The following is a 26,471-nucleotide window of genomic DNA, read 5'->3' as shown; positions in this document are numbered from 1 at the left end:
AGTCGTAAGCAATATTTCTTGGGCATCAATAGCCTCATGAACTAAGCTTGGCTTCTCTTGTTGCATCGAAAACTTATGCAGAACTTCCGTGTTTGAATGGAGTTGACTTTCAAGCATCTTTTGTTGTTCAACTAGTTTATTGAAGCCGATTTTTGCGTGCAGAAGCTCTTGACAGGACTCACAGCACGGTAGTATATAAGAGTTTACGTCAATAACTATTCTATCCTTTCTCCGAAGTGAACCCCGCTGAATAGACACTCCAACACAGGTGGCGTGAAATTTTCATGGGCATCAACACATTTCCACAAAACAAAAAATACTGTTTTGATTAAAATGCAAATTAAATAAACTTTATTTAGTTATATTTTTATATGCTCTCAAGTTTGTAAGATTTGGGGTTTTATCGGAAGTAATGCGGCTTTCTCAGTTAAGTGGAAATAGGCAAACGATTTGTTTATAAAATTGCCCGACGTTGCGTTATATGGATTATCTTCTTGTACTTTATGAACTCACTTTGGTCTAATCGTTATTGTCAGTCTCGTTGATTTCAACGGTGGGATGTCTGTTGTCTATTTACGGTAACATGTATAAAATAAACTTTTCTTCGGATAGTACTATTGCCACAGAGTTTGGTGTATGCAGTAAATATGACAGTTATTGGTTTGTGGGTACAATTACGTGGTGGGCATGATTGATGTCTCCAATTCGACTGTTTTTGTGCTTTTCTTTCTTCCACACTTCGATGCCTTGATGGTGTGAAGAATGCCGGCGTAAGTGGTATTGAGACCATCTACGTCAGTGCGATGGTTAACGTTGTTGTTCGTATTAGTGATGTGACACATTTCTAAAACAGGTAGAGCGGTGGAGCAATACGTTCGGTCTATGATATTAACACTCTTGAGATCAAAGATATGATTGTGAGTGACCATATGTTTAATGAGCGAAGTTTTTTCACCTAGAGCGATCATCCATTCGTCGGTGTAGACTGCACCATCATTTTTTAGCTTATCGTACTGGTTGATATTTTGATAGCAGAACAATTGGTTGTTTCATATTTGGTAAAATTGTTGCTATAGTGTTGATAGGTTTGGTTGAAATTGTAATGTTATCATAATCAGTTTTGAGGTATGGGAGCGATCTGTATATCGGTGGGTCGGTGCGTATGGTAATTTGGTCTGTGGAATCGGTTGTAATTGAATTTTGCTCGGTATTATTCGGTGAGTTCCTCGCCGTTGGTGAATTGTAAGTAGGAGTTGTATGCGTTGAAAGTATCCATGGTATACAGTATTTGATTGATGGTAGAGCCAAGAATAGATCGCCAACGTATTTACGAACGATAGGAATGTTGAATGGTGACTGTTTGGTTACTGTGTGTAGTAGATTGTACATAACTATATTTGCCAGGATGGGTGGCAGAGGACTCCCCATAGTTGTGCCGAAAATTTGCACGTAGTATTTGTCTTGGAAACGGAAATAACTACTTTTTACGCAAAACTATTAATTCCAAAATCCAAGTTTATATTGGTGTATGCTATGGTATTGTTCCAATCCATTATGATGTCGTGGATGACTAAGTCCAATGGTATGTTCGTAGAAAGAGAGACTACATCAAACGAAGCTTAAACATAGTTTGGTGGTAAAGTGATTTGCTTTATGTTTGTAATGAATTGGAAACTGTCAGAAACGCTGTGTGTGGATCTTTGTAATATGTTGGCTAGATATTTTGATAGTTGGTATGTTGGTGCTGTGATTTTGGGTACTGCAGGACGTAATGGTAGATCGGGTTTGGGCTGCCCGTATATTTGTGTACAGATGGCGGTGGTAGATTTTAAACGTGTTGCTGTACTATTGTCGATGAGCTTGAGATTCAGTAACCTAGTAATATGCAGATTGTTTTGTCTTTGGATGGATGGTGTGGAATCTCTGATTCAGATATGTAGGTTTATCTAGTAATTCATTCATTTTCCTATCGTAATCTTGTGTATACATTATTACAGTCCTGTTAGATTTATCGGCTTCTATGATGCAGATATCTTGATTGTCTTGGTGCTACTGGCAGTCTCAGTCAAATGGAAACATACAAACAATCATAGTTCATTTTATACATGTTACCGTAAATAGACAACAGACATCCCACCGTTGGAAATCAACGAGACTGACAATAACGATTAGACCAAAGTAAGTCCACAAAGTACATTAGGATGGACCTACATTTTATATTTTTTTAACGACTAAGTATAGTAGTCAATATATCTTTTTTCTTTTATGCGATATTCATCTAACCACATATTCACCTAATTTCTTGGTGCTACTGGCAGTCTCAGTCAAATGGAAACAGACAAACAATCATAGTTTATTTTATACATGTTACCGTAAATAGACAACAGACATCCCACCGTTGGAAATCAACGAGACTGACAATAACGATTAGACCAAAGTAAGTCCACAAAGTACATTAGGATATGTTTACATTTTACCATTTACTATCCGAACCGGTAAAAGAAAAGTTATCAGAAGTTGTCACTTTGTACTTGCGACGGCATTCTAACAGTCAATGAGTACTTCACTGCATGGATGTTTTTTCTTAATCTCTATACGGCTAGTTGAACATCGGAATGGATGGTTTGTTCGAACTATTGCTCAAATGCCCAGAGCCACAGCGTTACCAGAAGTTGTCACTTTCTACTTGCGACGGCATTCTCACACACAAACTGTATGTTTAGCCTAGGTTGTAAGCGGCGTTCAGTTTCGCTCCACTCACCGCTACCCGATGGAAACCCATCATGTGAACATTTTATTTTTTATTTTTTTAACGACTAAGTATAGTAGTCAATATTTCTTTTTTCTTTTATGCGATACTCACCTAACCAGAGTTCGGTTACTAAAAGATTTCTGCTTTCTTAAATGACCCTCTGTCACGTCTCACCTTTCCGTTCTATATATTCACATCCTTGCTCTCCCTTGAGTACTATTATTCTACAATTTTCATTTCCTGTTTCTACAAAAATGATGGTTCGGTGTTTTAGTTCTCATGACATGGCCATCGTTTTAAGCGACAGTTTGAGATTTTAATCACTCATTACCCTCTAATGTCGAAATCGCAAATCCAATCGAATTTGAAACTAAAAATGTGATAATCGATTGAAAAGTCCATGAGATGTCGAAGTAATTACCACTTTAGAGTTTTTCGTCATTATTTACGGTACTTCCAGAGCCGGTATTCAGGAACCAGCATAACCGAAAATCACATCTCTCGGTGAAAGAATTCCGTAGTCAGTATGACTGTTAAACAGAAAAGATAACTCTTCCGATACCTCCCGTTAGTGTCTCGAAGAAAAGATTCATGTTACCATGATTACAAAGGCACCATCGTTTCCAGTAAGCATACCAATGCAAACGTGTACTCAACAGGCTCCGGAATAGTAACCGGATTCCCTTTCGCTCGATTAATATATACTAAAGGATGTTGCATCAACACATGGCACGGCGGTGGTGTATTTGGTTAAATGCTTAATATATATCAGGTTTCCCATAGAGCTTAGGATTGGCTAACTCGTGTTCAACTGCTGTTGGTACGAAACCCTCCTCCACTTCAGTCATCCAAGATCTCATTCGAATATTTGCTACTACCACCAAGATCTGTGCTAATGGCGGCTCCTTGTCGGCATACACCAGGCACTTCAACGCACACCACCAGACCATCCTACTCACTGACGTCTCAAAATGCGGCTCGCTGGGCGCACAGCAACACTTGTACGTCAGCGGTATTGTATAGACAAACGACTGGAGTGCCATCCATTTTAAGGGCCACTAGCTTTAGCAGATGAGTTGTTACACACTCCCTAGCGGATCACAACTTCCATGTGCGCCGTCCTGCTATCATTAGCTAATAACACCTTTTATGGTATCTATGATGCGTCGTCTATTTAGACGCCGTTAAATTACGTTTGTTTCATCCCACAGCACCAGTTCTGCTTAGCAAAACTTGACCCACTAAGCACACCGATATCTTTCGCGTCGACTGAAAACACCTAGACCTAGACCTAGTCAGTGTCCGACGTTACGTTACGACTTCAACCAAGAATGTTACGATACGTACCCATTAATAGTTTGAGAATATGTTAGGATCATTTCGAACCTAAGACCTCTAATCATTCGCTTTACCAGATAAGAATAGATTCCGAAATGTTGCGTGCTCCAGCTATACTGAGGGAAACTTCGGAGGGAACCAGCTACTAGATGGTTCGATTGGTCTTTTGCCCCTATACCCAACTCTGACAATCGATTTGCACGTCAGAACTGCTTCGGTTCTTCATCAGGGTTTTCCCTGACTTCAACCTGGTCAGGCATAGTTCACCATCTTCCTGGCCACATCCTGCACACTCACGGTATGTTATGGTACAGTTTTGGCATGCAAGCGAACCACCAGGTATACCGGGTTTAAATCCCGGGATGGAGGGACGAGCAGAGCGTCTCGCCCTAAATCTCGTACAACGAGATAGTTATGTTGTTTACGCCTATAGTTTTCTGTATGCGTTACCGAGTAAACGGAAACTTCACCATTGGCTTGCGCGCAAGATAGACTTCTTGGTCCGTGTTTCAAGACGGGTCCCGAAGGTACCTCGATTTTATCATTGCCGCCAACCCAGATTGAGAGTGTATGCGGGGGCATATGGGGCGGTGTTCGTATCCATCACGTACCCAACGGTACACCACGTGCAGTAAGTCCCAGCTCGCGACATAGGTCTTCAGAACTGAACATCGCTACGATGGAATAATCAACTAACACCAAGGGACCGATGTAGGGTGATTTGCAAGTGTGAACCAGCAAAACTGATCGTAATGGATCCCAATGTCCTCTTGAAAGCAAGAGCGTAAATGACTTGTGTATCAACCACAGGCCAGTAACTCTGCTTCGGATTCAGAGTGCTTTTCAACTTTCCCTCGCGGTATTTGTTCGCGATCGGTCTCGTGGTGATATGTAGCTTTAGAAGGAGTTTATTCGTATATGACGAATTATATAAATATGACGAATAAATTGCAATTGTTTCGAGTTCAACTTTGATGCTTTTTTAGATTATCATCTTCTATATCGGTTAAAGTTTTAAAAACTCATCACCCTGGAATTCCAGAATAGAAATAAATTAGAGAATAGGAATCGGATAATATTCATTAATTTTGTATGGGCCATAAATCCTTTAATTTGAATTTTTGTTTTTGAAATTCGATTTGGCCTTTTTGGGAAAACAATTGAGCTTTGAGAAACGATACGATACTGGAACCGGAACTCGAAAATCGGTGTAGCCGAAGTCAGTTAAATTCACCTGAGGGGCTGTATATTTTACATTTGATTCAAAATGATTGAAAATCAGTGTTGACATCTTCGAGAAATCGTAGTGCGAATTGAATTTTTGAGTACCTTCCGAAATTTCGTTTCACATATCATCCTGTAGTTCCGGAACCAGAAGTCGGATCAAATTGAAATTCAGGAACCTTGTTTGGGAGTATACCACTTTTCATATAAATCTAAGTGTGTAGAAAACAATTGAGCCATCTCCGAGAAAATTGAGTGAAATTCTTTATCACATACGCATTTGCTGATCTCGACGAACTGATTCGAATGGTATATGGGTGTTATGTTCTTCCAGCATTTATTACTGTAAGTAGTTTAAATCGATATAATTATGAAATCGCAACTGCCATCATCTGGTTTACATATGTCATATTTGAACGATTATGTTGCCAAAAACAAACCGTGCTAAAACCGGTCCGAGGTAAAATGTCATGAAAAAGTATGCTGTACACAGTCGTCTTCACAAAGGTTGTTTATAATCAAATGGCGCTTCTCTTGATGGAAAATATTATTTAGATTGAAATCTTAAATCTAACTTTCTTAATTGAACTCAAAACGATTTAACAACGATACACACAACGCTCGTATTTTCTCAGTGTTACTTTGAAATTCGTCGACGTTTATCTTATTCCGGTTATTGATTAATTGACCTCATCAAAAAGATCTACTTGAGTATTGAACTTTCTTCAGCATTCGGAAATTCTTTGATGATATACTGTAAATGTGAAACCCAAGAAAATCATTAGTTTGTTAAAATGAGTAGAATGTATTTATTCGAACCAAAACTCATTGTGCGTTGTGTTCCCGTTGTTACAGGCTATTCGGAACACAACTGGATGAGAAAGAAGGACCAGTGTCATTGGCGTCTCGGTACGATGAGGATGAAAATATTTGCATTTTACTAACTTGCACCAGTTTGTTTGAATAGTTGTCGAGATAATGAAAATTTCTGTTCATAGATTTATCATGGCCAACTAGTTCGGAATAACCATATTACATATTATCTCTAATCCTCAGTTGCTCAAACTCAATTGAAGCAGTTATTTCGGTAATAAATCAATTAAAATTGTTTTGCAATCTATTTTCGGCTGTAGTTTTTGTGTGTCTCATTGCTCGAATGGACAATGTAAGGAACATTAGGGCTAATTCGATACTTTTATTATACTGAAGGAAGTATGTTGATACGCCTTAACGTTTAAGAGTTATGCAATGTTTTTGAGTGTTTTAAAGATATTTTTAAGACTAATTTAAATAAGTTAAAAAAATAACACCCCCACTTTTCCCTAAAACGTTTCACATAAAAGTTAGAACAAAAAAGTGACTTTTTAGAAGCCACCCTAATTTTTCTAGGGAAAATTGATGTAACTCGATCAAATGAAAAGCAAGAGAGGTGCTTTCTTCAGCAAAGTTGCTCAAAATAAAATTTTCCACAACTTTATTGTACAATGAAATCGTTTTTAAGTTCGATTAAGAAAGTGCATCACACCATCGCAGATGAACAGCTTGGTTTCGTGAGGAAACGTTCTACTACAACAAATCTGATGTGCTACATTTCTGATTTAATCGATCAAATGGAGCGCAAAAAACAAGTGGACGCAATTTACGTTGACTTATCCAATGCATTCGACAAAGTTCCTCATCGACTTGCTGTTGGAAAATTAAGCAGATTTGGCTTTCCGGAGTGGCTGACACAATGGATTAGGACATACGTGACTGGACGCAGTGCTTTTGTACGCATTGGTAACATACAATCTTCTTCGTTTGCAATATCATCAGGTGTTCCCCAAGGAAGCCATTTGGGTCCGCTGCTTTTTGTATTGTTTATCAACGACCTCTGCAGAGCTATAAAATCTCCCAAGCTATTGTTCGCGGATGACCTGAAGTTCTTTCGCTGTATAAATTCATTATTGGACTGCAACGCACTTTAATCCGACATCGATGCACTTGTTGACTGGTGCAAAATCAACGGAATGGAAGTAAACGTACGCAAATGCAACGTACTATCTTTCTCTCGTTTGCGTGGCTCCATTACTTTCGACTACAAAATTTCATCACTAAGCATTGAAAGAGTCGCTGTTATAAAGGATCTTGGTGTATTATTAGACCACAAGCTGAAATTTTCAGAACACGTAGCACTGAACACTGCTAAGGTCTTTTCAATGCTTGGCTTTATTCGTCGAAATACTCAGGCTTTCGAAGATGTATATTGTCTATGAACATTGTACTGTTCAATTGTTCGCAGCATTTTGGAATATGCTGCACCAGTCTGGGCACCGTACCACAGCGTACATATTAGCAAAATCGAAAACGTTCAAAAAAGTTTTATACGTTACGCTCTACGTCTGCTGCCTTGGTCCGATCCCGTTCACCTCCCCTCCTATGAGGATCGCTATCGACTTATCCATGTTTCAACATTAGAGAGCAGAAGGATAACCTTGCAACGTCTTCTAATATTCGACATTGTTGGTAATAATATCGACTGTACTGAATTACTAAGAAAACTACAATTTCGTGCCCCGTTGAGACGGACCCGGCGTATGGAACTGTTTCAGCTGCCATATCATCGCACACAATATGGACAAAACAACCCTCTTAATGTATGTTGCCGATCGTTGAATGAAGTTTATGACAAATTTGATTTTAATGTGTCTAAAAATGTGTTTAAATTAAGAATTAGAGTTTAAGTGTCTGTGTGATGTAAATTTTCGAAGACCAAATAAATAAATTATTATATGGGAAAAGTTAGATCTTCAATCTACATATGGGCCACCCTAGTAACTTTTTCCATCGAAGGGAGTGCCATTTGATTATAAACAACTGTTTTGAAGACGCCAACTACAAAAAACTGATATTTATTAGTGAAAATATTTTTGTTACGCTAATTTCCCGTTTCGGACCACTGTGCAGTGGATTCATTATGACGAAACATAAAAGACATTACTGCCTTGTGAGCGAGAAAAAATATAGAATGGCATTTTACCGATTGCGAGCAGTCGTGATCACGCTCGTTTCAAATTGTAGTAGCGTATAAACATAGAACGCTTATAATTTTCATTTTGTGATTGCTCGAAATAATTTCAATTCAAATATTATTTTTGGAGCGGTTCAAAGCTGGCCGAGAAAGCTATAAGATCACTGTTTAAGAGTGAACAGGGTCAGTATGGGATTTTTGGCAATAATAAAAATACTTACCTTGTTTCTGATAGTATTTCGAATCGTGCGTCCAACGGAATCCTGTACACAAACCAAAATCTGTTAGTTTTATATGGCCTTTTCTGTCAATCAATACATTGTCGGGTTTGATATCCCTGTAAAGAAAACATAAAAAATAAACGTATTTGGCATGAATATAGATTATATTTTGCTTGAATATTATTATACTTGAGAAAAAATAGTTCTCGTCCATAACTAATAGGTAATATATACGAAAATTACAATATATTTAAAATTGTCGGTGTCAGAAATATAAATAAGTGAAGATAAGTGATTAGGTCGCCCAAATACAACAAACGGAAAAAACAGTTTGTTTGACGATCAAATAACAAATTTCTCAATTCGGAATAGTTTTTAGCGCAATATCGAAGAGCGTTTGCTTTCTTTGCTTCATCACTTCAAACGACGATAAATAATTTTTAACACCCATCACCATATTCAAGGTGATAAAAAAAACTTGAAATACAAATTAGAAATGTTTTGAAAACCTGTTTTAAACCATCTTGCGGTATAACAATAAACCAATTAAATCAAACGAATCGTGCAAAATCAAGCATTTCTATTACTTTTGTAATCAAATTCGAACTAAACAGGGTTTTTATTCTTAGTTAGTTACATAAAACATGCTTTTTGATTAGATATTTAATAAATTTTGGATTTTGGTTCTGGGCCAGAATCCTGATTCCGGAATTGGATTCAGGACCGAAACTCTTGACAGAGTTTTGGAACATGAAATTAGATCCTGGACCTTGGCTCATCACCTGAACTGGACCTAGTTTCAGAACATGGACCTGGATTCCTGAGCGGAAATCGGGTTCCGAATTCTGCGCCTGAATGTTGTACCTGGGTTCCTGACTTGGACTCCTGACAGGGAGTTATAGATTTACGTGACCTGAATTCTGAACATGGATCTGGACTTCAGTTTTGGATATGAATTTTTATCCCAGACCTATCTGAAAAAAAATTGGATATGAACCCAAATTCTGATCCGGGAAGCAGGATTCTGGACCTTAATTCTGTATTTGAACAAGATTTTAGTCTCGAACTCTGAAAATTCAACAGAGATCCGACACATACCCCTAACTCATGACTGTGGACCTGGATTCTGAATTGTGAACCTGGACCTGAATTTTCTTTCTGTATTTTGTATGGATTGAGTTTGGAAAAAAGACATGACTTGAATATCTAATGAGATATTTAAACTTTTTTCATCCATTCTTATTTTATCAATTTTTGGCTGTAACACCACTTAAGAATTCATCTTCTCGAATATATACTTAAATATCGAATGACAAAACGTCGATGAACAAGATGTAGAAAAACACCAAAAGGTCGAATGAACAAAACGCCGAATGCGTCAAATGGTCGAATACGACAAAAAGTCGAAATAACAAAACGTCGGATATAACGACAGGTCGAATGTAACAAATAGTCGAATACACCATAAAGACGAAGGGAACAAAAAGTCGAATATAACGGAAGATAGAATACAACAGTAAGTCGAATACAACGTAAGGGTGAATTCTGGGTGTGCTGAATGGCATATATCCACTGAACATCAACTGTTAAACCAAATTAATCGCCAGGGTAAAACCGAGGCAAAATATGCGACTCTAAAAGTCGATAATGGAATATAGAAGCAAAATGATGCAAAGTGTTTATTCCCAAATTTAAAATTGTTGTTAGTAATTAATTCTTTTTGAGTATTGAATGGCGAACTTGTGCGTCTTTAGTGCTGAGTCAAATTGTGATAAATTTTGTGTGAAATAGGTGGCTTTTCGGGAAATTTTTTTAACTAAGCAAGTGACTAATTGTGCTTTAAACAGATAAGTAGAAAGTGTTTTGTAAATAATTCCATTTAGTGCTGTAAATTGTGTCAATAATCGCCGTGCGGCGATCGCTCAAACAAAGCGGCGTCGTACCGTGGTATATTGAATGCATTATCTATTGTTTTTGCATGGTTTACTTTGCTTTAATTTCTCTCCTAGCTGTGTGTTGGGCCGGTTTGGTTTGTGCATGAATGATGGGAGAATGTGTGAAGTGTAAAGAAAAAATAACCTTATTAGATATTAGCATAACATGTTCAGTTTGCAAGAATGGCTATCAACAGCGCTGTACTGGGCTTACGAGAGCCATGGCCGGTTGGGTTTCAGATAGACCGGCGCTTTTGTTTAAATGTTCTGATTGTTTGAAAGGTGCCGCGATGTCTAATATGATGCCAAAGGATGATGTTCTTTCACTCATTAGTAATATGAAGAAAGAGATGGAGAAATTCAAATCCATCACTGATTCGTTTGCTGCTGTGCGGGAGAGCATTGAGGCACATATTAATATCGCGATAGAGAGTGTAATCGAGAGACTGATCAGATCGTCCAATGATGCTCTGGAGAGTAAAATGGCCTGTTTAGAAAACAATGTGGCCAAAAAGATAGAAAATTTGAAAAGTTTCGTGATTGTGAATAATCAGCGCAATGATAATGAATTGGTCGTAATGAAGAGAAAGAAAATTGTTGCAGATAGAAAGACTATTTCGGAGTCAGATGGAAATCCCAGACGCAAAAGAAAAATTATGTCTAATACTGATGATGAACCACATGATAATAATGTTGATAATGATAATAATGACGATGTTTTTGATAAGAAGAAGAAAAAGTCATACGCGAATGTTCTTTCTGGTAAATTATCTAGAAATAGAACGAAAAGTAACATAAAACGTAAGACTCGCTCGGTTATTATGATTAAACCTATTGAAACATCGCAAACAAGTGATGACACGAGACAGTTTTTGAAGGGTAGGTTGGTTCTAAGAACACATAAAAATTGTAATTTCAAAAATGGTACAGGTGGCTCGATTATTGTTGAGTGTGCAGCAGGAGGGGATATTCAGTCAGTGAAAGAAAACATTGAAAGCAATTTAGGTACAATGTTGTTATACCCAAGCCCGGGAACCAAAACTGAAAATAGTGGGGATGAGTGATAGATATTCCACTGATGTATTTATTGACCTATTGAAAAGTCAAAATCAGGAAATTTCGACTGAAGATGTAAAAGTTGTTGCTGACTTTGAGAATCCACGTTTCAAATATAACAAATGTAGTGTTATAATCGAGGTTGATAATAATACTTATTCCAGCTTGATGGCAGCCGGCAAGGTTTGCGTCGGCTGGAATAAGTGTTCGGTTTTCGGATCGTTCAACGTATTGCGCTGTTTCAAGTGTGGTGAGTTTGGTCACAAGAGCACCGAATGTTCCAACAATGAAAATTGTTCCAAATGCAATGCAGCTCATAGAACATCTGAATGTACTTCAACTGATTTTAAATGCGTTAATTGTTTGAAATGAACACGGAACGTAAAATGAGTTTATACACCAACCATCCAGCATTTAGCACATTGTCCTGTATATCTGAGATTGCTTGAAACGAAAAAGAACAACATTATGTCAAAGGAATAGCAACTAATGGATGAGAGGCATTCAGATATTTTGTATTTGAACATAGCCGGTTTGTCTTCTAATTATGTCGCATTACGTCATCTTATAGAGGATAGACATCCTTCATTAGTTTTGCTTTCAGAAAGACATATAGTTGATTCTGATGCTTTCGATCAGTTCAGTGTTCCGGGTTACACTGTTGCATTTTGTTTTTCCCATTCCAGCAGGGTTTGGATGAATGAAGCAGTGAAGATGAGTATACATGCTTCACGACGTATGATATTCATGAATATACCTGCTTCATTAATCATGTCGTTTTTGAGGAAGCGTGAGCATTGTTGCTTTATTGAAGTGGCTGTCCATGCATGAGAATAGAAAAGAGCGAACAATATTCACCCCTACTACTCTTTCTCTTTGTCTCAGTAAGAGAGAAACTCTAGCCCCAAAATTCACAGCAAGCAAATTAGCTTCACGGTGCAAGATAGTGATGAAGATTAAATATTCAGTTTTCGATAACAGACTGATGACTGGCTCTTAACTGTCGCATGTTTCTTCGAGGTCCGAACGCGATTCACATTTCTTTATACAGAATTCAATTTGTGTGCACTGTCACCGCTAGAGCGTTTATCAGAATAAAGGTTTTGCTGTAATGGGGACATGTGTTTCTTACAGCTTTCGAAGCTCATAGCAATACACAATGAAAATTCAATGAAAAAATGTTCAACGCCTATGTTATCCTACTGGTTGATTAACTATCATGCACTACTACGATTAAACCCAATTAAACACTATTCAGCAGGAATTTGATTTACACAAGTAACAAGAGTGCAGGAGCTTAGAGAGAAACAGCCAACAAATGAAGCGTTTGTTTGTTTGCAGTATTTGGTGAGATCACTAGATCTCCATTGCGAATTGCTTCGCTCCTGCTACTTCTGTTTATAATATTCAAGTATAACTAAGAATTCTTACCCTCTACTAACTTGACACGAATTGAATAAGCGATATGCAAAAGGTTTCTATACTATACCATCTGTGCATATGTGGAATATATTTGCTTTCACTAGCGTTTTGTTTGTGTGGTTCTTTTTGGCTGGAAAGGCGTCCTCTTTGTGAGCGGTGGAATTGTTCGCTACAATGCAATGAAAACTATATATTCATTCACCGGTGAATGAATATTCCAAACCCTGCATTCCAGGCACACGGGTGGAGTTGCAATTTACACCAGAGAATCAATTAAATTCAGCATTCAATCAAACGAAGCAGTTGGAAATAATTGGTTCTTGGGTATATCAGTTGAAAGAGGCATGCAGATGAGAAATTATGGAGTTGTTTACCACTCTCCAAGTTCAAGCGACCGCCAGTTTCTGGAAATTTTAGGAAACTGGTGGGAGAACTTCGTCGATTTTGGTAAACTAAATATTATTACTGGAGATTTTAATATTGGAAGGAGAAAATCGAAGCCAAAGAGAGTATTTTTGCTGTATTCTTGGATCTAAAGAGAGCCTTTGAAACAATTTCAAGACCTTTATTGTTGCAGACATTACGGCATTTTGGTATCGGGGGATGGCACATGAATGGTTTGAAAACTATTTATGTGGTAGATCTCAAAAGACTGTTTTTAACGATGTATTGGCTAGTTCCCTTGGTAATTCACTTGGAATGCCTCAGGGAAGTGTGTTAGGTTCTATTCTATTTATTATTTTTATTAATGATATGAAGCGAGTCTTACGTTTCTGTGATATAAATTTGTTAAAATGTAGTAGATATACCTCCTCAGATTTTCTACTGAACGCATTACAATGGCTTTCAGTGAAACAGAGAATTTACTACTTAACCATGGTATTTATTTTCAAGATCTTAAATGGCATGCTGCCTCGATATTTGTGGGATCGAATTGAAAGAGGAACTGATTTGCATAGGTACAACACTAGAAACGCATCTGATGCTAGAACACCAAGCTTTTTGTTAGCCAGGTCGCAAAACTCATTATTGTACAAGGGAATAAGTTTTTTCAATTCGATGTCAAGAGAAATCAAACGCGCGACGACATTGGTGGAGTTCAAAAAGTTATGTATTTCACACATAAAGTCCGCTTTGTATGCAAAAATTTAGTTAGTTTATTAAAATTTTTTAGATTTTTTATTTTTTACGTATTACACGGAGAGCCCTTCGATCATAAAATTGCGATATCGCAGTTTTTGATTTTTGCGATAGTTGATTTAACTAATTTCTTTTTGATTCAACCAATATGGTTTTTGATTTGCATATATTCAAGTAGTTGAAAAATATGTTGTTTTGAATGCTGTCAAATGCCGAAGACAGTTGAAAGCAAAACAATAATCGCAATGCAAAATCAACAACTTTTTTAGTTGAATTCTGTTCGTGTTGCTTCAAAATGTCAATGAAATCAACATCGATGATTAAAGCGTTTGATAAAATTGTGCCCATCCTATTTGAGAAATTTTTGATTCCATAACAAGTGTTTATCTAACAGCGGTGTTGTGATAAAGTTAACTTTGTTTAAGATGAAAAAGATTTGGTGACAAATTAGAAAATGTTTATGAATGATCATCTCGTAATCTTTCAGGTATGCGCAAAAATTTTATGCTTCAAATTCGATCATTGATTTACTTCCAGCTGTTTGATACCGATGATGATGTTCATGCATTAGCAATAAAACGCTTTTTGACATGAATTTAATTCACAAAAGTAAGAGGAGCGAAGGGTTTCAAACACACAGAACGCGCTGCGATTGAATGGCGCGTTTGAATTGCCGTCGCAAAATTCCAATTCCCAGCGGTTGATGCACCCAAGATCATATAACAAAATTGACTAAAATCATCTGTGCATAACTTTAGTTCAACCGTTTGAAGGCATCATCTTTCAATACTCATTTTAGGTAAATTTAATAATTTCGCTAATTTACTCGCCCCTCCGGACACTTTTGCTGATCAAAAACGTTTTTCTACATCACTCATTTTCGATCGAATCAGAAGTATATTTTTAGAATTTAGATCTTTACTGATCTCGACTTGACATGATCATGATCATACAAAAAACAAAATCACTTAGAGATCAGATCAGTTCTGATTTCGTAATGATAATTTATTCCTTGGTTAAGATCACTTGAAATCAGCAGTGATCGGTGGTTTTACCATCCCTAATGATATTACATGCCAATATAAAATACTGTTTATATTTTAACAACGATATTTATTTTATAAATTTCAACATACCGAACTTATTTCAAATAGATCATGACGTGTATCAGTAAATATATTTTGATTATTTTTGCAAATCAATAACATTGTTAGAGTTGATTCAACTATCTGCAATGTCTAATACAAATGAATTCGATTTATTTTCAACTAACAGAATTTTGTTTCAATAACAACACCAGTTATTTCAACTAAAATATTTGTTGAAATTGAAAGGTATGTGTTCTCACTAATTGACAGCATTTTTTTTCAACCCTCGTTTCTGCTAATCGAAAAACAAAAATGACAGTTTAGTTAAAACAACAATCGATTAGTTGTACCAAATTTTAACCAATCGAATTCAGAAAATCAACTAATATTCTGGTTGAAATGGGATCGCGGGTGGTTCCGTGTAGGAAGATTGTATTTTTTTTGTTTATATATATTATTGTGAGACGTATTAAGTTACTGTGTTCGGTGTGATGATGATGGATTTTTAGTTTGTTTGAGACTTAAAAAATAATGAGCAGTCTACAAACGTTTGAGCCTCGCGTGCGAAGCAGGTAGTGACGATTTGGAAAGCGAACAGGACTGGCCGAAGAGCCTTAGCATTGAGTGTGTCAAGTTTGCTCTTGACCTTGATCGCAAGGTTTGATTAATAAATTAAGGAATAGATTCGAGAAACTAATTGGGGTCGACAGTTGTTGATGGAATTGGGCTTGGCTCTGCTCATCTGCAGTCTCGTTACTCCATCGTAGCTGATGTGTGTAGCGATAAACTGGTCCGGCGGGAAGGACCAGGTGAATTACTGTCTGATAGTGGTAACGATATCGGGTTCGGTTAATGATGTGATCAAGGATCTTCCAGGGTTGGAAATTTTCTTGATTAGCCCTGAATATTTGAATGTTATTTTGTGGTCAGGCGTTCTTTTGAAGAAGAATCTATACCTGCTAGATTAATCAGATCGTTTTCTTTTGTTTACTGGTTAATATATGTTCAAAAATATTAATTATCATTTAGATAACTCGTTCTGCTCACACCTTTGTAGGGGTATGAGGTGGGGCCATCATCATCATCAATTACTCTCACTTTACGTAATTGCACTTCACAACAGATTTGATTTTGAAAAGGCAACAATCAATAGCTTGTCAAAAGTATTTCCGGATTCGCAGCAAAAATATTGTTTTTTTCATCTTTCACAATTTTTGTTCAAAAGAGTTGGATTTCGCTCACTGTACAAAGAGAACAAAGATGTTTATATGACATTCAAGAAAGTAGAATCAATGGCTTTTGTACCACAAGTGCACAAACAAAAAGCTTTTCAAATGATAAAATCTGATAAAAAAATATGTTCTCGGCAATCATAAAAAAGCTTAGAGCAATGGAAAGTGAAGTAAAGCATTATTTGTTTATATCAGCATCCTGAAAGATTAGAAAACAGGTGGAAAAGTACGACAAGTTTTTCAAAATTGTGGAAAAGTTTGCCGCAATAGACAACATTTCTGATCACATTGCGAAAGTTGCATTAATATTATAAGACTATTAATTATAATTATTAAATTAATTTTGTTTCATAAACGTCTTTCTTTCTGTGACTCCCTACTTTACATGTTCAACTTCATGAAGACATTACTTTATGTTACAAAATAACACACGTGTCAATACTCCGGGTAAACGAGTGGATCACAGGTTTGAGTGCCGTCCGACCTCGGTACCGCTCGATCGGACCTAAAAAAGGCAAAAAAATATGTTTAAGTAAACCGGGTAAACGAGTGGATCACAGGTTCGTATGTAAGAGGCCGCCACTTCCAACGGCGGGTAGGCGGCCGACTCGGGCTAGCCGAACATTTCGGCGGCTTAGTGCCGCCTCGGTTCCTTGCCCTCGTGTATGCGGCTCCGCCGCATTAGCATGTAACACCATTTTCACCATTTTTGTTTTGTTTTACATGACAGTATCTCTACTACAGACTTTCTCACCATTCACCATTCTGTCGTATTGGACCTTTCGTCGTATTCAACCTTTAGTGGCATTCGACATTTTGTTATATTCCACGTTTTGGTATCTCGACTATCTGGAACTTCGATTTTTTGTTATATTCGACCTTCTGTCGCAGTCGACCTTTTGATACATTCGACGTTTTGTGACTTTCGATATTTTATCATTCGACTTTTTGTCGTTCGACGTTTTGTCATTCGACCTTTTGTCTTTCGACGTTTTAGTATAAAACCATCTTCTCACTTTCATTTTTTTACTCTCAAATCTCACAAGCATTTAATGATTTACTATTCATATCATTCGTACAACTAATAGATTAGATTAATTCTGGATTGTATTTTGCAATGATACATTGAGAAGTTTTCCACATTTACTCATGGCCTAACTCAGAAAGATTTTTTTTTAGCTAGCGGAGCCCACTATTTGCGACTCATTGCCCACCTGTTGTCAATTTTGAGTTTACTACTTACTAAAAATTAACTAGAGCCCACCAGTGGGCTGTAGGGACCACTTTTGGAATCAATGGTCTAGGTAAACTTCAAGTCGTGAGTCTTCCTGTGAGTAATTTACATCGTTGAAATATAGGAGAAAAATCAGTGGAAGCAAAGAACTTCTGCGATAGACTGTCGTTGATTTTAACAGTCAGCCGTCGATTATAGTAGAGCTTTTCGGCATGAATCCATGTTGAGTTTCCGCGATTCACAATGATCGACAATTGGCTTGAGAACTGCTAATTCAAACAATTTAGAAATGGAGCTAAGGGGAGTAATTCCACGATATTTGTGAATGTTCTTTTTGTCTCCTTTCTGTGAATTGGAAATATATAAAAAGATTTCCACATAACGGGAAAGACTCCGGTTCTAAGTGATAGTTGAAATAGTTGGCATATGGGAGTAACGATTGCGCTTGAACATCTCTTCAAGATAATTGCCGGGATACCGTCGGGGCCAGCAGTGTGAAGGTTAATTTTTACGACTGTCGTTAGTACAGCGCTAGTGACGATGTGGATCGAATTCAAAGACTAGCTCGATATGGGAATATTGAGAGCCACCTGAGAGATATCCCTGGCGTGCAGGAACTAGTTTGTTGTTTGTAAAACATGAACGAGAGTAGTTCTGACTACTTTCTTAGCTCGTCAACATTTTTCCAAAATGATTTCTTGATGCCATTCTGTTTCCATTATTCCAACAACTTTGCGTCCCAGGCGTAGGATACGGGTCCACTGCAGCAGGAATCCAAAATTTTTGAGATTTTTCCTGGAATTCGTGGAAGTAAACTCCTTGTGACCAAGTTGCGAGATCTATAGCAATGGATTTTAACGCTGGATCAAAACCGACTTTGAAAGAATCAAAAGTCAACCACCGAGTACTGAGCTAACCTGAGATTGGCTCGTACCAAGGCAGAAATCTTATTGTTAGTGACATCTAGAACGGGACAAATCAAGTCGAAATTTATCAGTCGATTGTGGCACACTGAAACATGAACGACATATTCGCCTATAAGTTTAGATCCAGATTGGCACACGGAAGTTTTTTTGTTCGAGATCAGGTCCACGAGATATTTTAGCCGGACGACGACGATCTAAGTTCGGCCAGGGCCGATTGAATGGATTAGGTGTCCGTGGAGCCGGTTTAGATAACGCTTTTATATCACTCTGTAAACCGTTTATTGTTTCCGTAAGTGATACCTATGGCGAATTCTCGTTCGCAGTTCTGATAGAGCAAAGATGCGAGTTTTCGAATAAACTAGCGCAATCACCACACATCCAGAAAAGATTTTTTTGGAGCAAAATAAAATAACCCAGAAGAGCGCACGAGATTACTTGACTGAATTTAGCACAATTTTTCTCCATTTTCATCGTGATATTCCAATATATAATAATTAGGGTATACAACAAGGAACTACAAAGCAACAGCAGCTGTCCCTGCGTGGGCAGCCGTCATAGGCTTGTTCCAGCTGCAGCTTCTTTCTCGTCATCGGGTCTCCCTTCGTGTGGGCAGTGCACGTTAATGACACTGTAATTGAAAAAAAACTGCCTTTAATTCGCGACTTACACATCCTAGCGTTGATCGGCTGCCACCCAATCACTAGCTGACGCATCTTGCCCAGTACTATAAAGCCAGCTCCCAGCTCGTTCGTTGTGCCACAGCTTTGGTAGAATATAGCCGCTCGATTACCGCTTTTCCACACCTTCTGTCCCGTCCAATAAAGCTCCTGCAGCGTTACGACGTCGAAATTGCGAGGATTAAGTTCGCCGTATATTTTCCTGTAGCAACCAGCGAAACCTAACGACTTGCAGTTCCATGTTCCAAGTTTCCTATCGTAGTTTTTGTTTGTCGCGTGTGTCTATGCCGATTATTCCAGGTTGTATTCTCTCCTGTATTCTTTGCCATATATAATTTACGAGTTACTTATTAGGCCTACGCCAACCCCCTGTCTCGCCGGAGAATCATCGTGCTTGCTCTGTTTAACGTCCCAACTAGCCACCTTGGATTTAGCTGAACGGGATACAGCATTTCATACTCAGCCGCTGGATACCAGGACAGACACTGTTTGAAGCCGTTACTAACATGGAGTACAGACGCTCCGACATAGAGAGGACCCCTTCTCTGTCAGCATACCAAGGTCCCACCGCGGTTGGTTATCCGATATTTCCTGTGGTTGCTCGTACCCCAGCGCGGGGAGGTAGGGATAGGAGTTACTGGAAAAGAGGCTATGAGCCACATTGGGACCTGAATTACGCATTGTCTAGTCGTTTACCAACCAATTTGTACATTACTGATAGATTCCGGAGCAGATATTTCAATTCAATACAAATAGAATATTACCTTCAAATATAAGAACTATATTAACTGGAATAACAGACGGATACATAGAAAACGTCGCAAAAACCGAATCAGAATTAATATTTGGGAATAATGTAACTACTTAACATAAATCTCATTTAGTCACTCCCGATTTTCTAATTCAAACAGAGATTTTTTCATTTCCCACAAGTGCCAAATTGATTATGAATGTTGGTTATCAAACTTTGTAGTAAATAACACGAATGTATGCCCAATACCCGTAGAAGATAAGGTAAACCAAAATAATACCCCAGCGATGCGAAGTCGTTAGAAAATTAAGGAATCCGAATTTGAAAGAAGACATGGTAGTCTTTTCACAAGAAATTTCCCCTGGAGTTTTCTGTGGAAATACTATCATGTCTCATCGAAGTTCTTACGTAAAAATAATGAACACAATCAAATTACCTGTAAATATATCTATCCTATAATTCAAACCTAAAATGGAACCATGATCAAATTACAATATAATAAAAATTAACAATACGAACAAGAATAATGTAAGAAACTTCAGAATATTTAACGAAACAGATATGCAAAATGTATCAAACTACGCACAAAAGGAATTGAGAAACTTAATCTCGAATTATCCAGACATTTTCGCTCTACCAGACGAATCTTTGACGACAAACAACTTTTATAACCAAAACATTAACCTAAACGATAATAAACCAGTTCACATCCCTAATTACAAGACAAAACATTCACAAAATGACAAAATAGAAACACAAATCAATAAAATGTTAACGGACACACAAATGGAGACTTGTAATAGATTTCAGACAATTAAATAAAAAATACTAGCAGACAAATTTCCCCTTTGATACAATTTTGGATCAGCTTGGTAAAGCAGAATACTTTGCTACACTATACTTAATGTCCGGATTCCATCAGATACCTACAGAGAACAACTCCAGAAAATTTACCGCTTTCTCAGCTCAAAAAAGGCGGGTGGGTAAAGTCAGAGACATAACTGGATGTCGTGAATACGAAAACAACTGACATGTTCCTTAACACTTCCGAATATCAATTGTATGAGTTATGCAAGCATTCCCCTTTTTCACATTTTTCGCAAAAACAAAGAAAGCTTCACTTGATCTCGATTACTGTGAATTTCACACAGCGAAAAGTGCACAAATCCAAGCAAACTGTTCTTGATTTGCAGTAAACTGAGGATATTTCCCTACGATTTGCGAACAACAAATCCTAATAGTTCTTTAGAAAACTTTTAGAGCCATTAGAACGGCTGATATTGTGCAATGCTCTCCACCGTTGTTTTTTTCCCAATGCTAATGACTGGCAGCTGTGACGTAATCGCTTTTGTCGAAAGCGAAACTAGCTGTGCAGACGACACAAAACACATCTGCTCGCAGTGGCGATAGAATCCAAACTGATTGAATTTTTGTTAAGAGATTTCCTTTTATGTGATTTCGTTTGTGGCTTTTTCACTAATGGGCGGTCCTAACGGCTATAAAAATAGCCGCATACAGAATTTTATTGTCGATTATTTCATTTCGGATTTGCATAATTTATTGAAAGAAACTATCAATATGCTGTAGGGATTCGTTTCTAGCATTCAGAAGGACCAAATTGAGAAACTCACTACGATATTCACCACTTTTCGGAACATTTTTCTTGAACGATTTGTTGTACAGCAGCAGATATTTTGTTCTCTTCCTTAGAACGCGTTTTGATTGGCTGGTGTTGACATGGGTCAAATGAGACAGGTTTTTCAATAGTGTACTATTGAAATACTTCAATGCTTTTGCTATACACGTTTAAATTGAAAAATTTCGATTCTATTGGTAGTTAGATTATATAAATCCTTTCACAGATCACTGAGCTATGAGCTTTATAAATACGAGAAAGGCAAACGCGCCTTATGAATTACCCTCTTTAATACTCGTTTATACCAAACATTTCAGAAAAGTTTAATTTTGAATTATTTGAGACTATGTCACAAAACTGAAAATTTTATCATAAAATTGTGATCATATTTCCGATGGCATGTCGCAAGAATTATGTTGATTCATTAGATACAACAATAGATATTCACGACCAAAAACTTATCACTCTCTCAGAGGGTAAATTTTGAAAAGGCACCCCATAGTAAAGTAAGTCTTATTCACGACAAAATATGAAAGATGAATTATAGGACAACTGGTTAAAAACCTTTTTTGGCTTACGAACGATTCCATCATTTCGAATATACCACCCCATCCTATCCTACTCCAGAAAGCATCGTAGCTTTCATATTCTGACCGGTACTTCACTAGCTTGCATTTTCTAGCAACAGCAGTGATGGCTCGGATAGACTCATCGCATTTGTCAACAACATTCAGTATTGCAAGCTATACCTTACGGCACGTCTCACAAGAGTAATCCTTTCGGACAGTTCATTGACCAGTTCAGCAGTAACGTTTTGTTCACAGTGTTGATCATCCTCTATAATATCCGACTCATCCAGCTCATCATGGTCCTACCATCAGCCTGCTGCTCTGTAGGCATTGCGTACGTATCATTGTTTAATTTTCTAACCGTTAGCACTATATTAGCCCCATTGTCGCATGTCACGGAAAATATGTTCTCAAAAGATAGCCCATAGTCGGCCAAAATATCCATAACTTTTGATTTCATGAACACCGCCGTTTGACTTTCTTTGATTTCGATCATACCAAAAGTACGAATGATCACCTGTTCGTCATGAGTGTTCTGTAATTACTTCTTCGATCAATATTGAATTCGCATTTATCGCATATTCTACCCGAGCTCCCACCTATCCGGCAGTGGGCCACTGTAGTGCACCACTTCATAGTCAAACGCTCATATAGCTATTCGCCTCCCTGTTCGTACCTGTCCTACCAAACCATAGTGCATCACTTCATGGTTGGTCCCGCTCATATGTATGTATGTATGTATGTATGTGTGAAGCCACCATCAGTTCAAGGCATTACCAGTGGATGCAGGTAGACTTACAGTAGATCCGAATTTGATTATCAGATAACTTTCATATTACTGCTGTTAAGAAGGCCAAAATGGGCTTTGAGGACCCGGCGCCTTCCAGCAATAACATCCGGCCATATAATAAAAGAATTCGCTGTACCAGCTTAAACCTGCCTGATGGTTTGTTTGTTAGAAGGGTGCGTCTTACTCATTTCAGACCTTCTGGGGAAAACACACAGCTTTCCCCTGTGAATCGGGTTGACATTTCACTCCTTCATCCAGTCATTCACTTGTAAGATACCCTGATGCACTCCCATCCCTCTTCCCTTACAATGTACTTGAGCATAGTATTATATAATGTAACATAATACACTTTAATATAATTTCCGGCAGTATAATACAATAAAACAAAATATAGTATAAAACGATGCAAAATCGTATGGTACAGTGTATTATAGTCTACTATAATATTTTATGATGAATATAATAGTATCATAATGTTATGTGACATAATATAGTAAAATATACCATAATATATTATAATATAGTTTGGTCACTATACGACACTGAATATAATAAAATATTATTATGCATAAAATATAAAAATGTAATACATCACAATGCAATATAATACACTTATAATTGTGTATTAAAAAAAATACATTACAATACTATATAAAACAATACCAAACATTGTACCATAATATAGTATAATATAGTATAATATAGTACAATGTAATATAATATAATACCACAAAATATGACGTAATATAATATGATACAGTTTAATAATATATGTGTAAAGTGATGTGTAGTATGGAAATGAAAATGTAGCTGATAATGATAAAGATTATAATAATGGTAACGATAGTAACAATAATAATTATAATCATAAAAATAATACTAATAGAAACAATAGAAATACTAATAATAATAATAATAATAATACTTAAATACTACAAAATTATATAATATAACATAATATAGTATAATATACTTTAATTTAATATAATATAATACAATGTCATACAATATAATATATTATAAATCAATATATAAAATAACAGTTAATGTAGAGTGTCAGTTATGCTCTTCTATCTTCGCAATACTGCAGGAAGTAGAATATTTCTCTTCTAATAACAATAATAATATCCACATCTATAAAAATAATATATATGTTATTATTATTGATGACGAATTAATAATAATAACAATAAATATAATAATGAAAATAATAATAAAAAACAACATAATATAGTACAATGAATTATATAATAATTAATAGAATGAATAAAATGATATGTTGCGATATGCTATGATATTATATTACTTCAATTTATATGGCATTTCTCATCCTCTCATTCTGCCATCAAAGCATTCCATCGACCAATTGTCACCACAGATACACGTGTAGGCATGAAACAGGAACCAGTGAGGACCAAGCTCACCTTGTGACGTCCTTGATATTTAGTTAAAATTTACTTTAAAAATGATAACTTATAAGGAAAACAAATTTATATTTTGCGCAGAGGTACGTAGTACTACTCATAATAAAGCCTATAATATAATATAATATAATATAATATAATATAATATAATATAATATAATATAATATAATATAATATAATATAATATAGTATAATATAATATAATACAATACAATATAATATGATATAATGCAATGCAGTATAATACCATACAACATAGTATATAATAACATAAAATAGTGTAGGACGATAATATGTGAAATAATATGCTATGACACAATATAACAGTTAATGTCGCAGTGTAAGTTACGCTCTAAAAATATTAATAATAATAATAATAATAATAATAATAATAATAATAATAATAACAATAATAATAATAATAATAATAATACATGGTGTAATAAACAACAGAATTGTATGTTGTAATATACTATGATAAACACTGCACTTTAGGATGGGCTTCAATCTACAAGCCATTTCTCATTCTGCTACTAACGCAGAAGGCGATAGCACCCAGTCGACGCCGTTCTATTGACCAAATGTCATCATAGACGCTCGGGGAGGCATGAGATAGGGACTTGTGAGGACTTAGTTATCTCACCATTTGACGACCATGGTTGGTCCCGCTCATATAGCCATTTACCTTCCGCTTCGTACCTGTCCCTCCAAACCGTAGTTTGCAATTCTAACATTCTACATATTTTTACACACAGAGAAAAATAATGTAAATGTAACTAAATTGGGGTTTCACGTAACGATTTATTTTATTGAAATAGATACAAAAAAATTGGTTTAATATAGCAAATATTGTTGCTTGAAACAACAAAACTAGATATTTGATTTTTCTCAGTGGATTAGTTTGTTTCAATAAATATTTTGATAATACCAACAAACATTTTACTTGTGCATTCCTGTCAATTTATTGACAAACAATTTCATAGTAAATTCAACTAACGAAATCAGTTTAAAATGAACTAATTTTGGACAAAGATAATATTTATAGTGCTTTGAATTTACAAACTTGGCAGTTGAAATAAATGATAAGATATTAACTTGGAATAATTAGTATTTCAACTTATGCTTTTGTTTATAAAAACTATTCATTTAGTTTTGGTTTTACGAGCAAAATGATTTCTTTCGAAATAATTTGATGGTTTATTTTTGGTACATTTTTCTTCGATTTATATATTTGTTAGGAATTCCAATTATATTTGTATTCCATACATTTATATTATTTATTTAAATACCACAATCAATCCAATATTACTTTTTATAGTATCCAATGATTCGGTGCCCTTCCCCGGTACCCTTCTGGTAAAGACAGAGATAATCTGCATCAAATATATGTTGTGAAGAAAACGTGTAATTGCAGTTTCTAATATTATTTATTATCAAAACTTACGCTTAGATTGTTTTAAAGCCCACTAAAAAATATATAAGCAGATAAAATTTTACTTTTGAAACGCGCAAAAAACTTTTCTGTTTATTCACGATTGAAAAAACAACTCTGGTTTATAAGAAATAGGACGATACGGTTTTTATGAACAATAAAATTTGTTGTATCATTACACAAATAAGACAACAGATAAAATGAATCAATTTTGTTCTTAAAATTGAATCAACATAGATATTGCCAATAAAATCAACTCTACTTTTGTTGATACGCAATATATAGACGAATTATTTCCACAATAAAATCAGCTGGAACATTTTTTTTTGTTTGGCAAGACCAAAATATTTATTCAAATTGTACAGAGATCTTTGTTGATGTTGAAGGGAGAAAATGGTTCGAAACAATTATAGTTCATTTTAAAATCACCTGAATCAGATTTAAAAGTCTACTAACTGATTTGTTATTTTTTTTTATTTAAAAGATATTTTTTATTCAGGCCTATTTGCGTACAAGCTTTACGTGGCCGATTGAGCCGATTTTTTAAATAATTTTTTTTTGAGTTGGATCTCGTTGTCACCCTTTTTCTAGCGGGAGAGGAGCTTCCATTTCCC

At 36.2% G+C, this 26,471-nt stretch overlaps 1 protein-coding gene across 2 annotated transcripts in view; it reads right to left on the bottom strand.

The window, feature by feature from the left end:
* LOC131440642 (serine/threonine-protein kinase Warts) overlaps positions 1-26,471 on the bottom strand; it is a 166,376-nt gene that overhangs the window by 45,241 nt on the left and 94,664 nt on the right. For both annotated transcript variants that reach the window (XM_058612102.1, XM_058612103.1), the window contains exon 5: positions 8,546-8,661. In XM_058612102.1, coding sequence (XP_058468085.1) covers positions 8,546-8,661 — 116 coding nt within the window. The remainder of the gene's footprint in view (positions 1-8,545; positions 8,662-26,471) is intronic.

This window comes from Malaya genurostris, chromosome 1, assembly GCF_030247185.1.
Source record: "Malaya genurostris strain Urasoe2022 chromosome 1, Malgen_1.1, whole genome shotgun sequence".
NCBI classification, from domain to species: domain Eukaryota; kingdom Metazoa; phylum Arthropoda; class Insecta; order Diptera; family Culicidae; genus Malaya; species Malaya genurostris.
The sequence above is the reverse complement of the archived record's forward strand: the minus strand, read 5'-3'. Positions and strand labels throughout refer to the sequence as shown.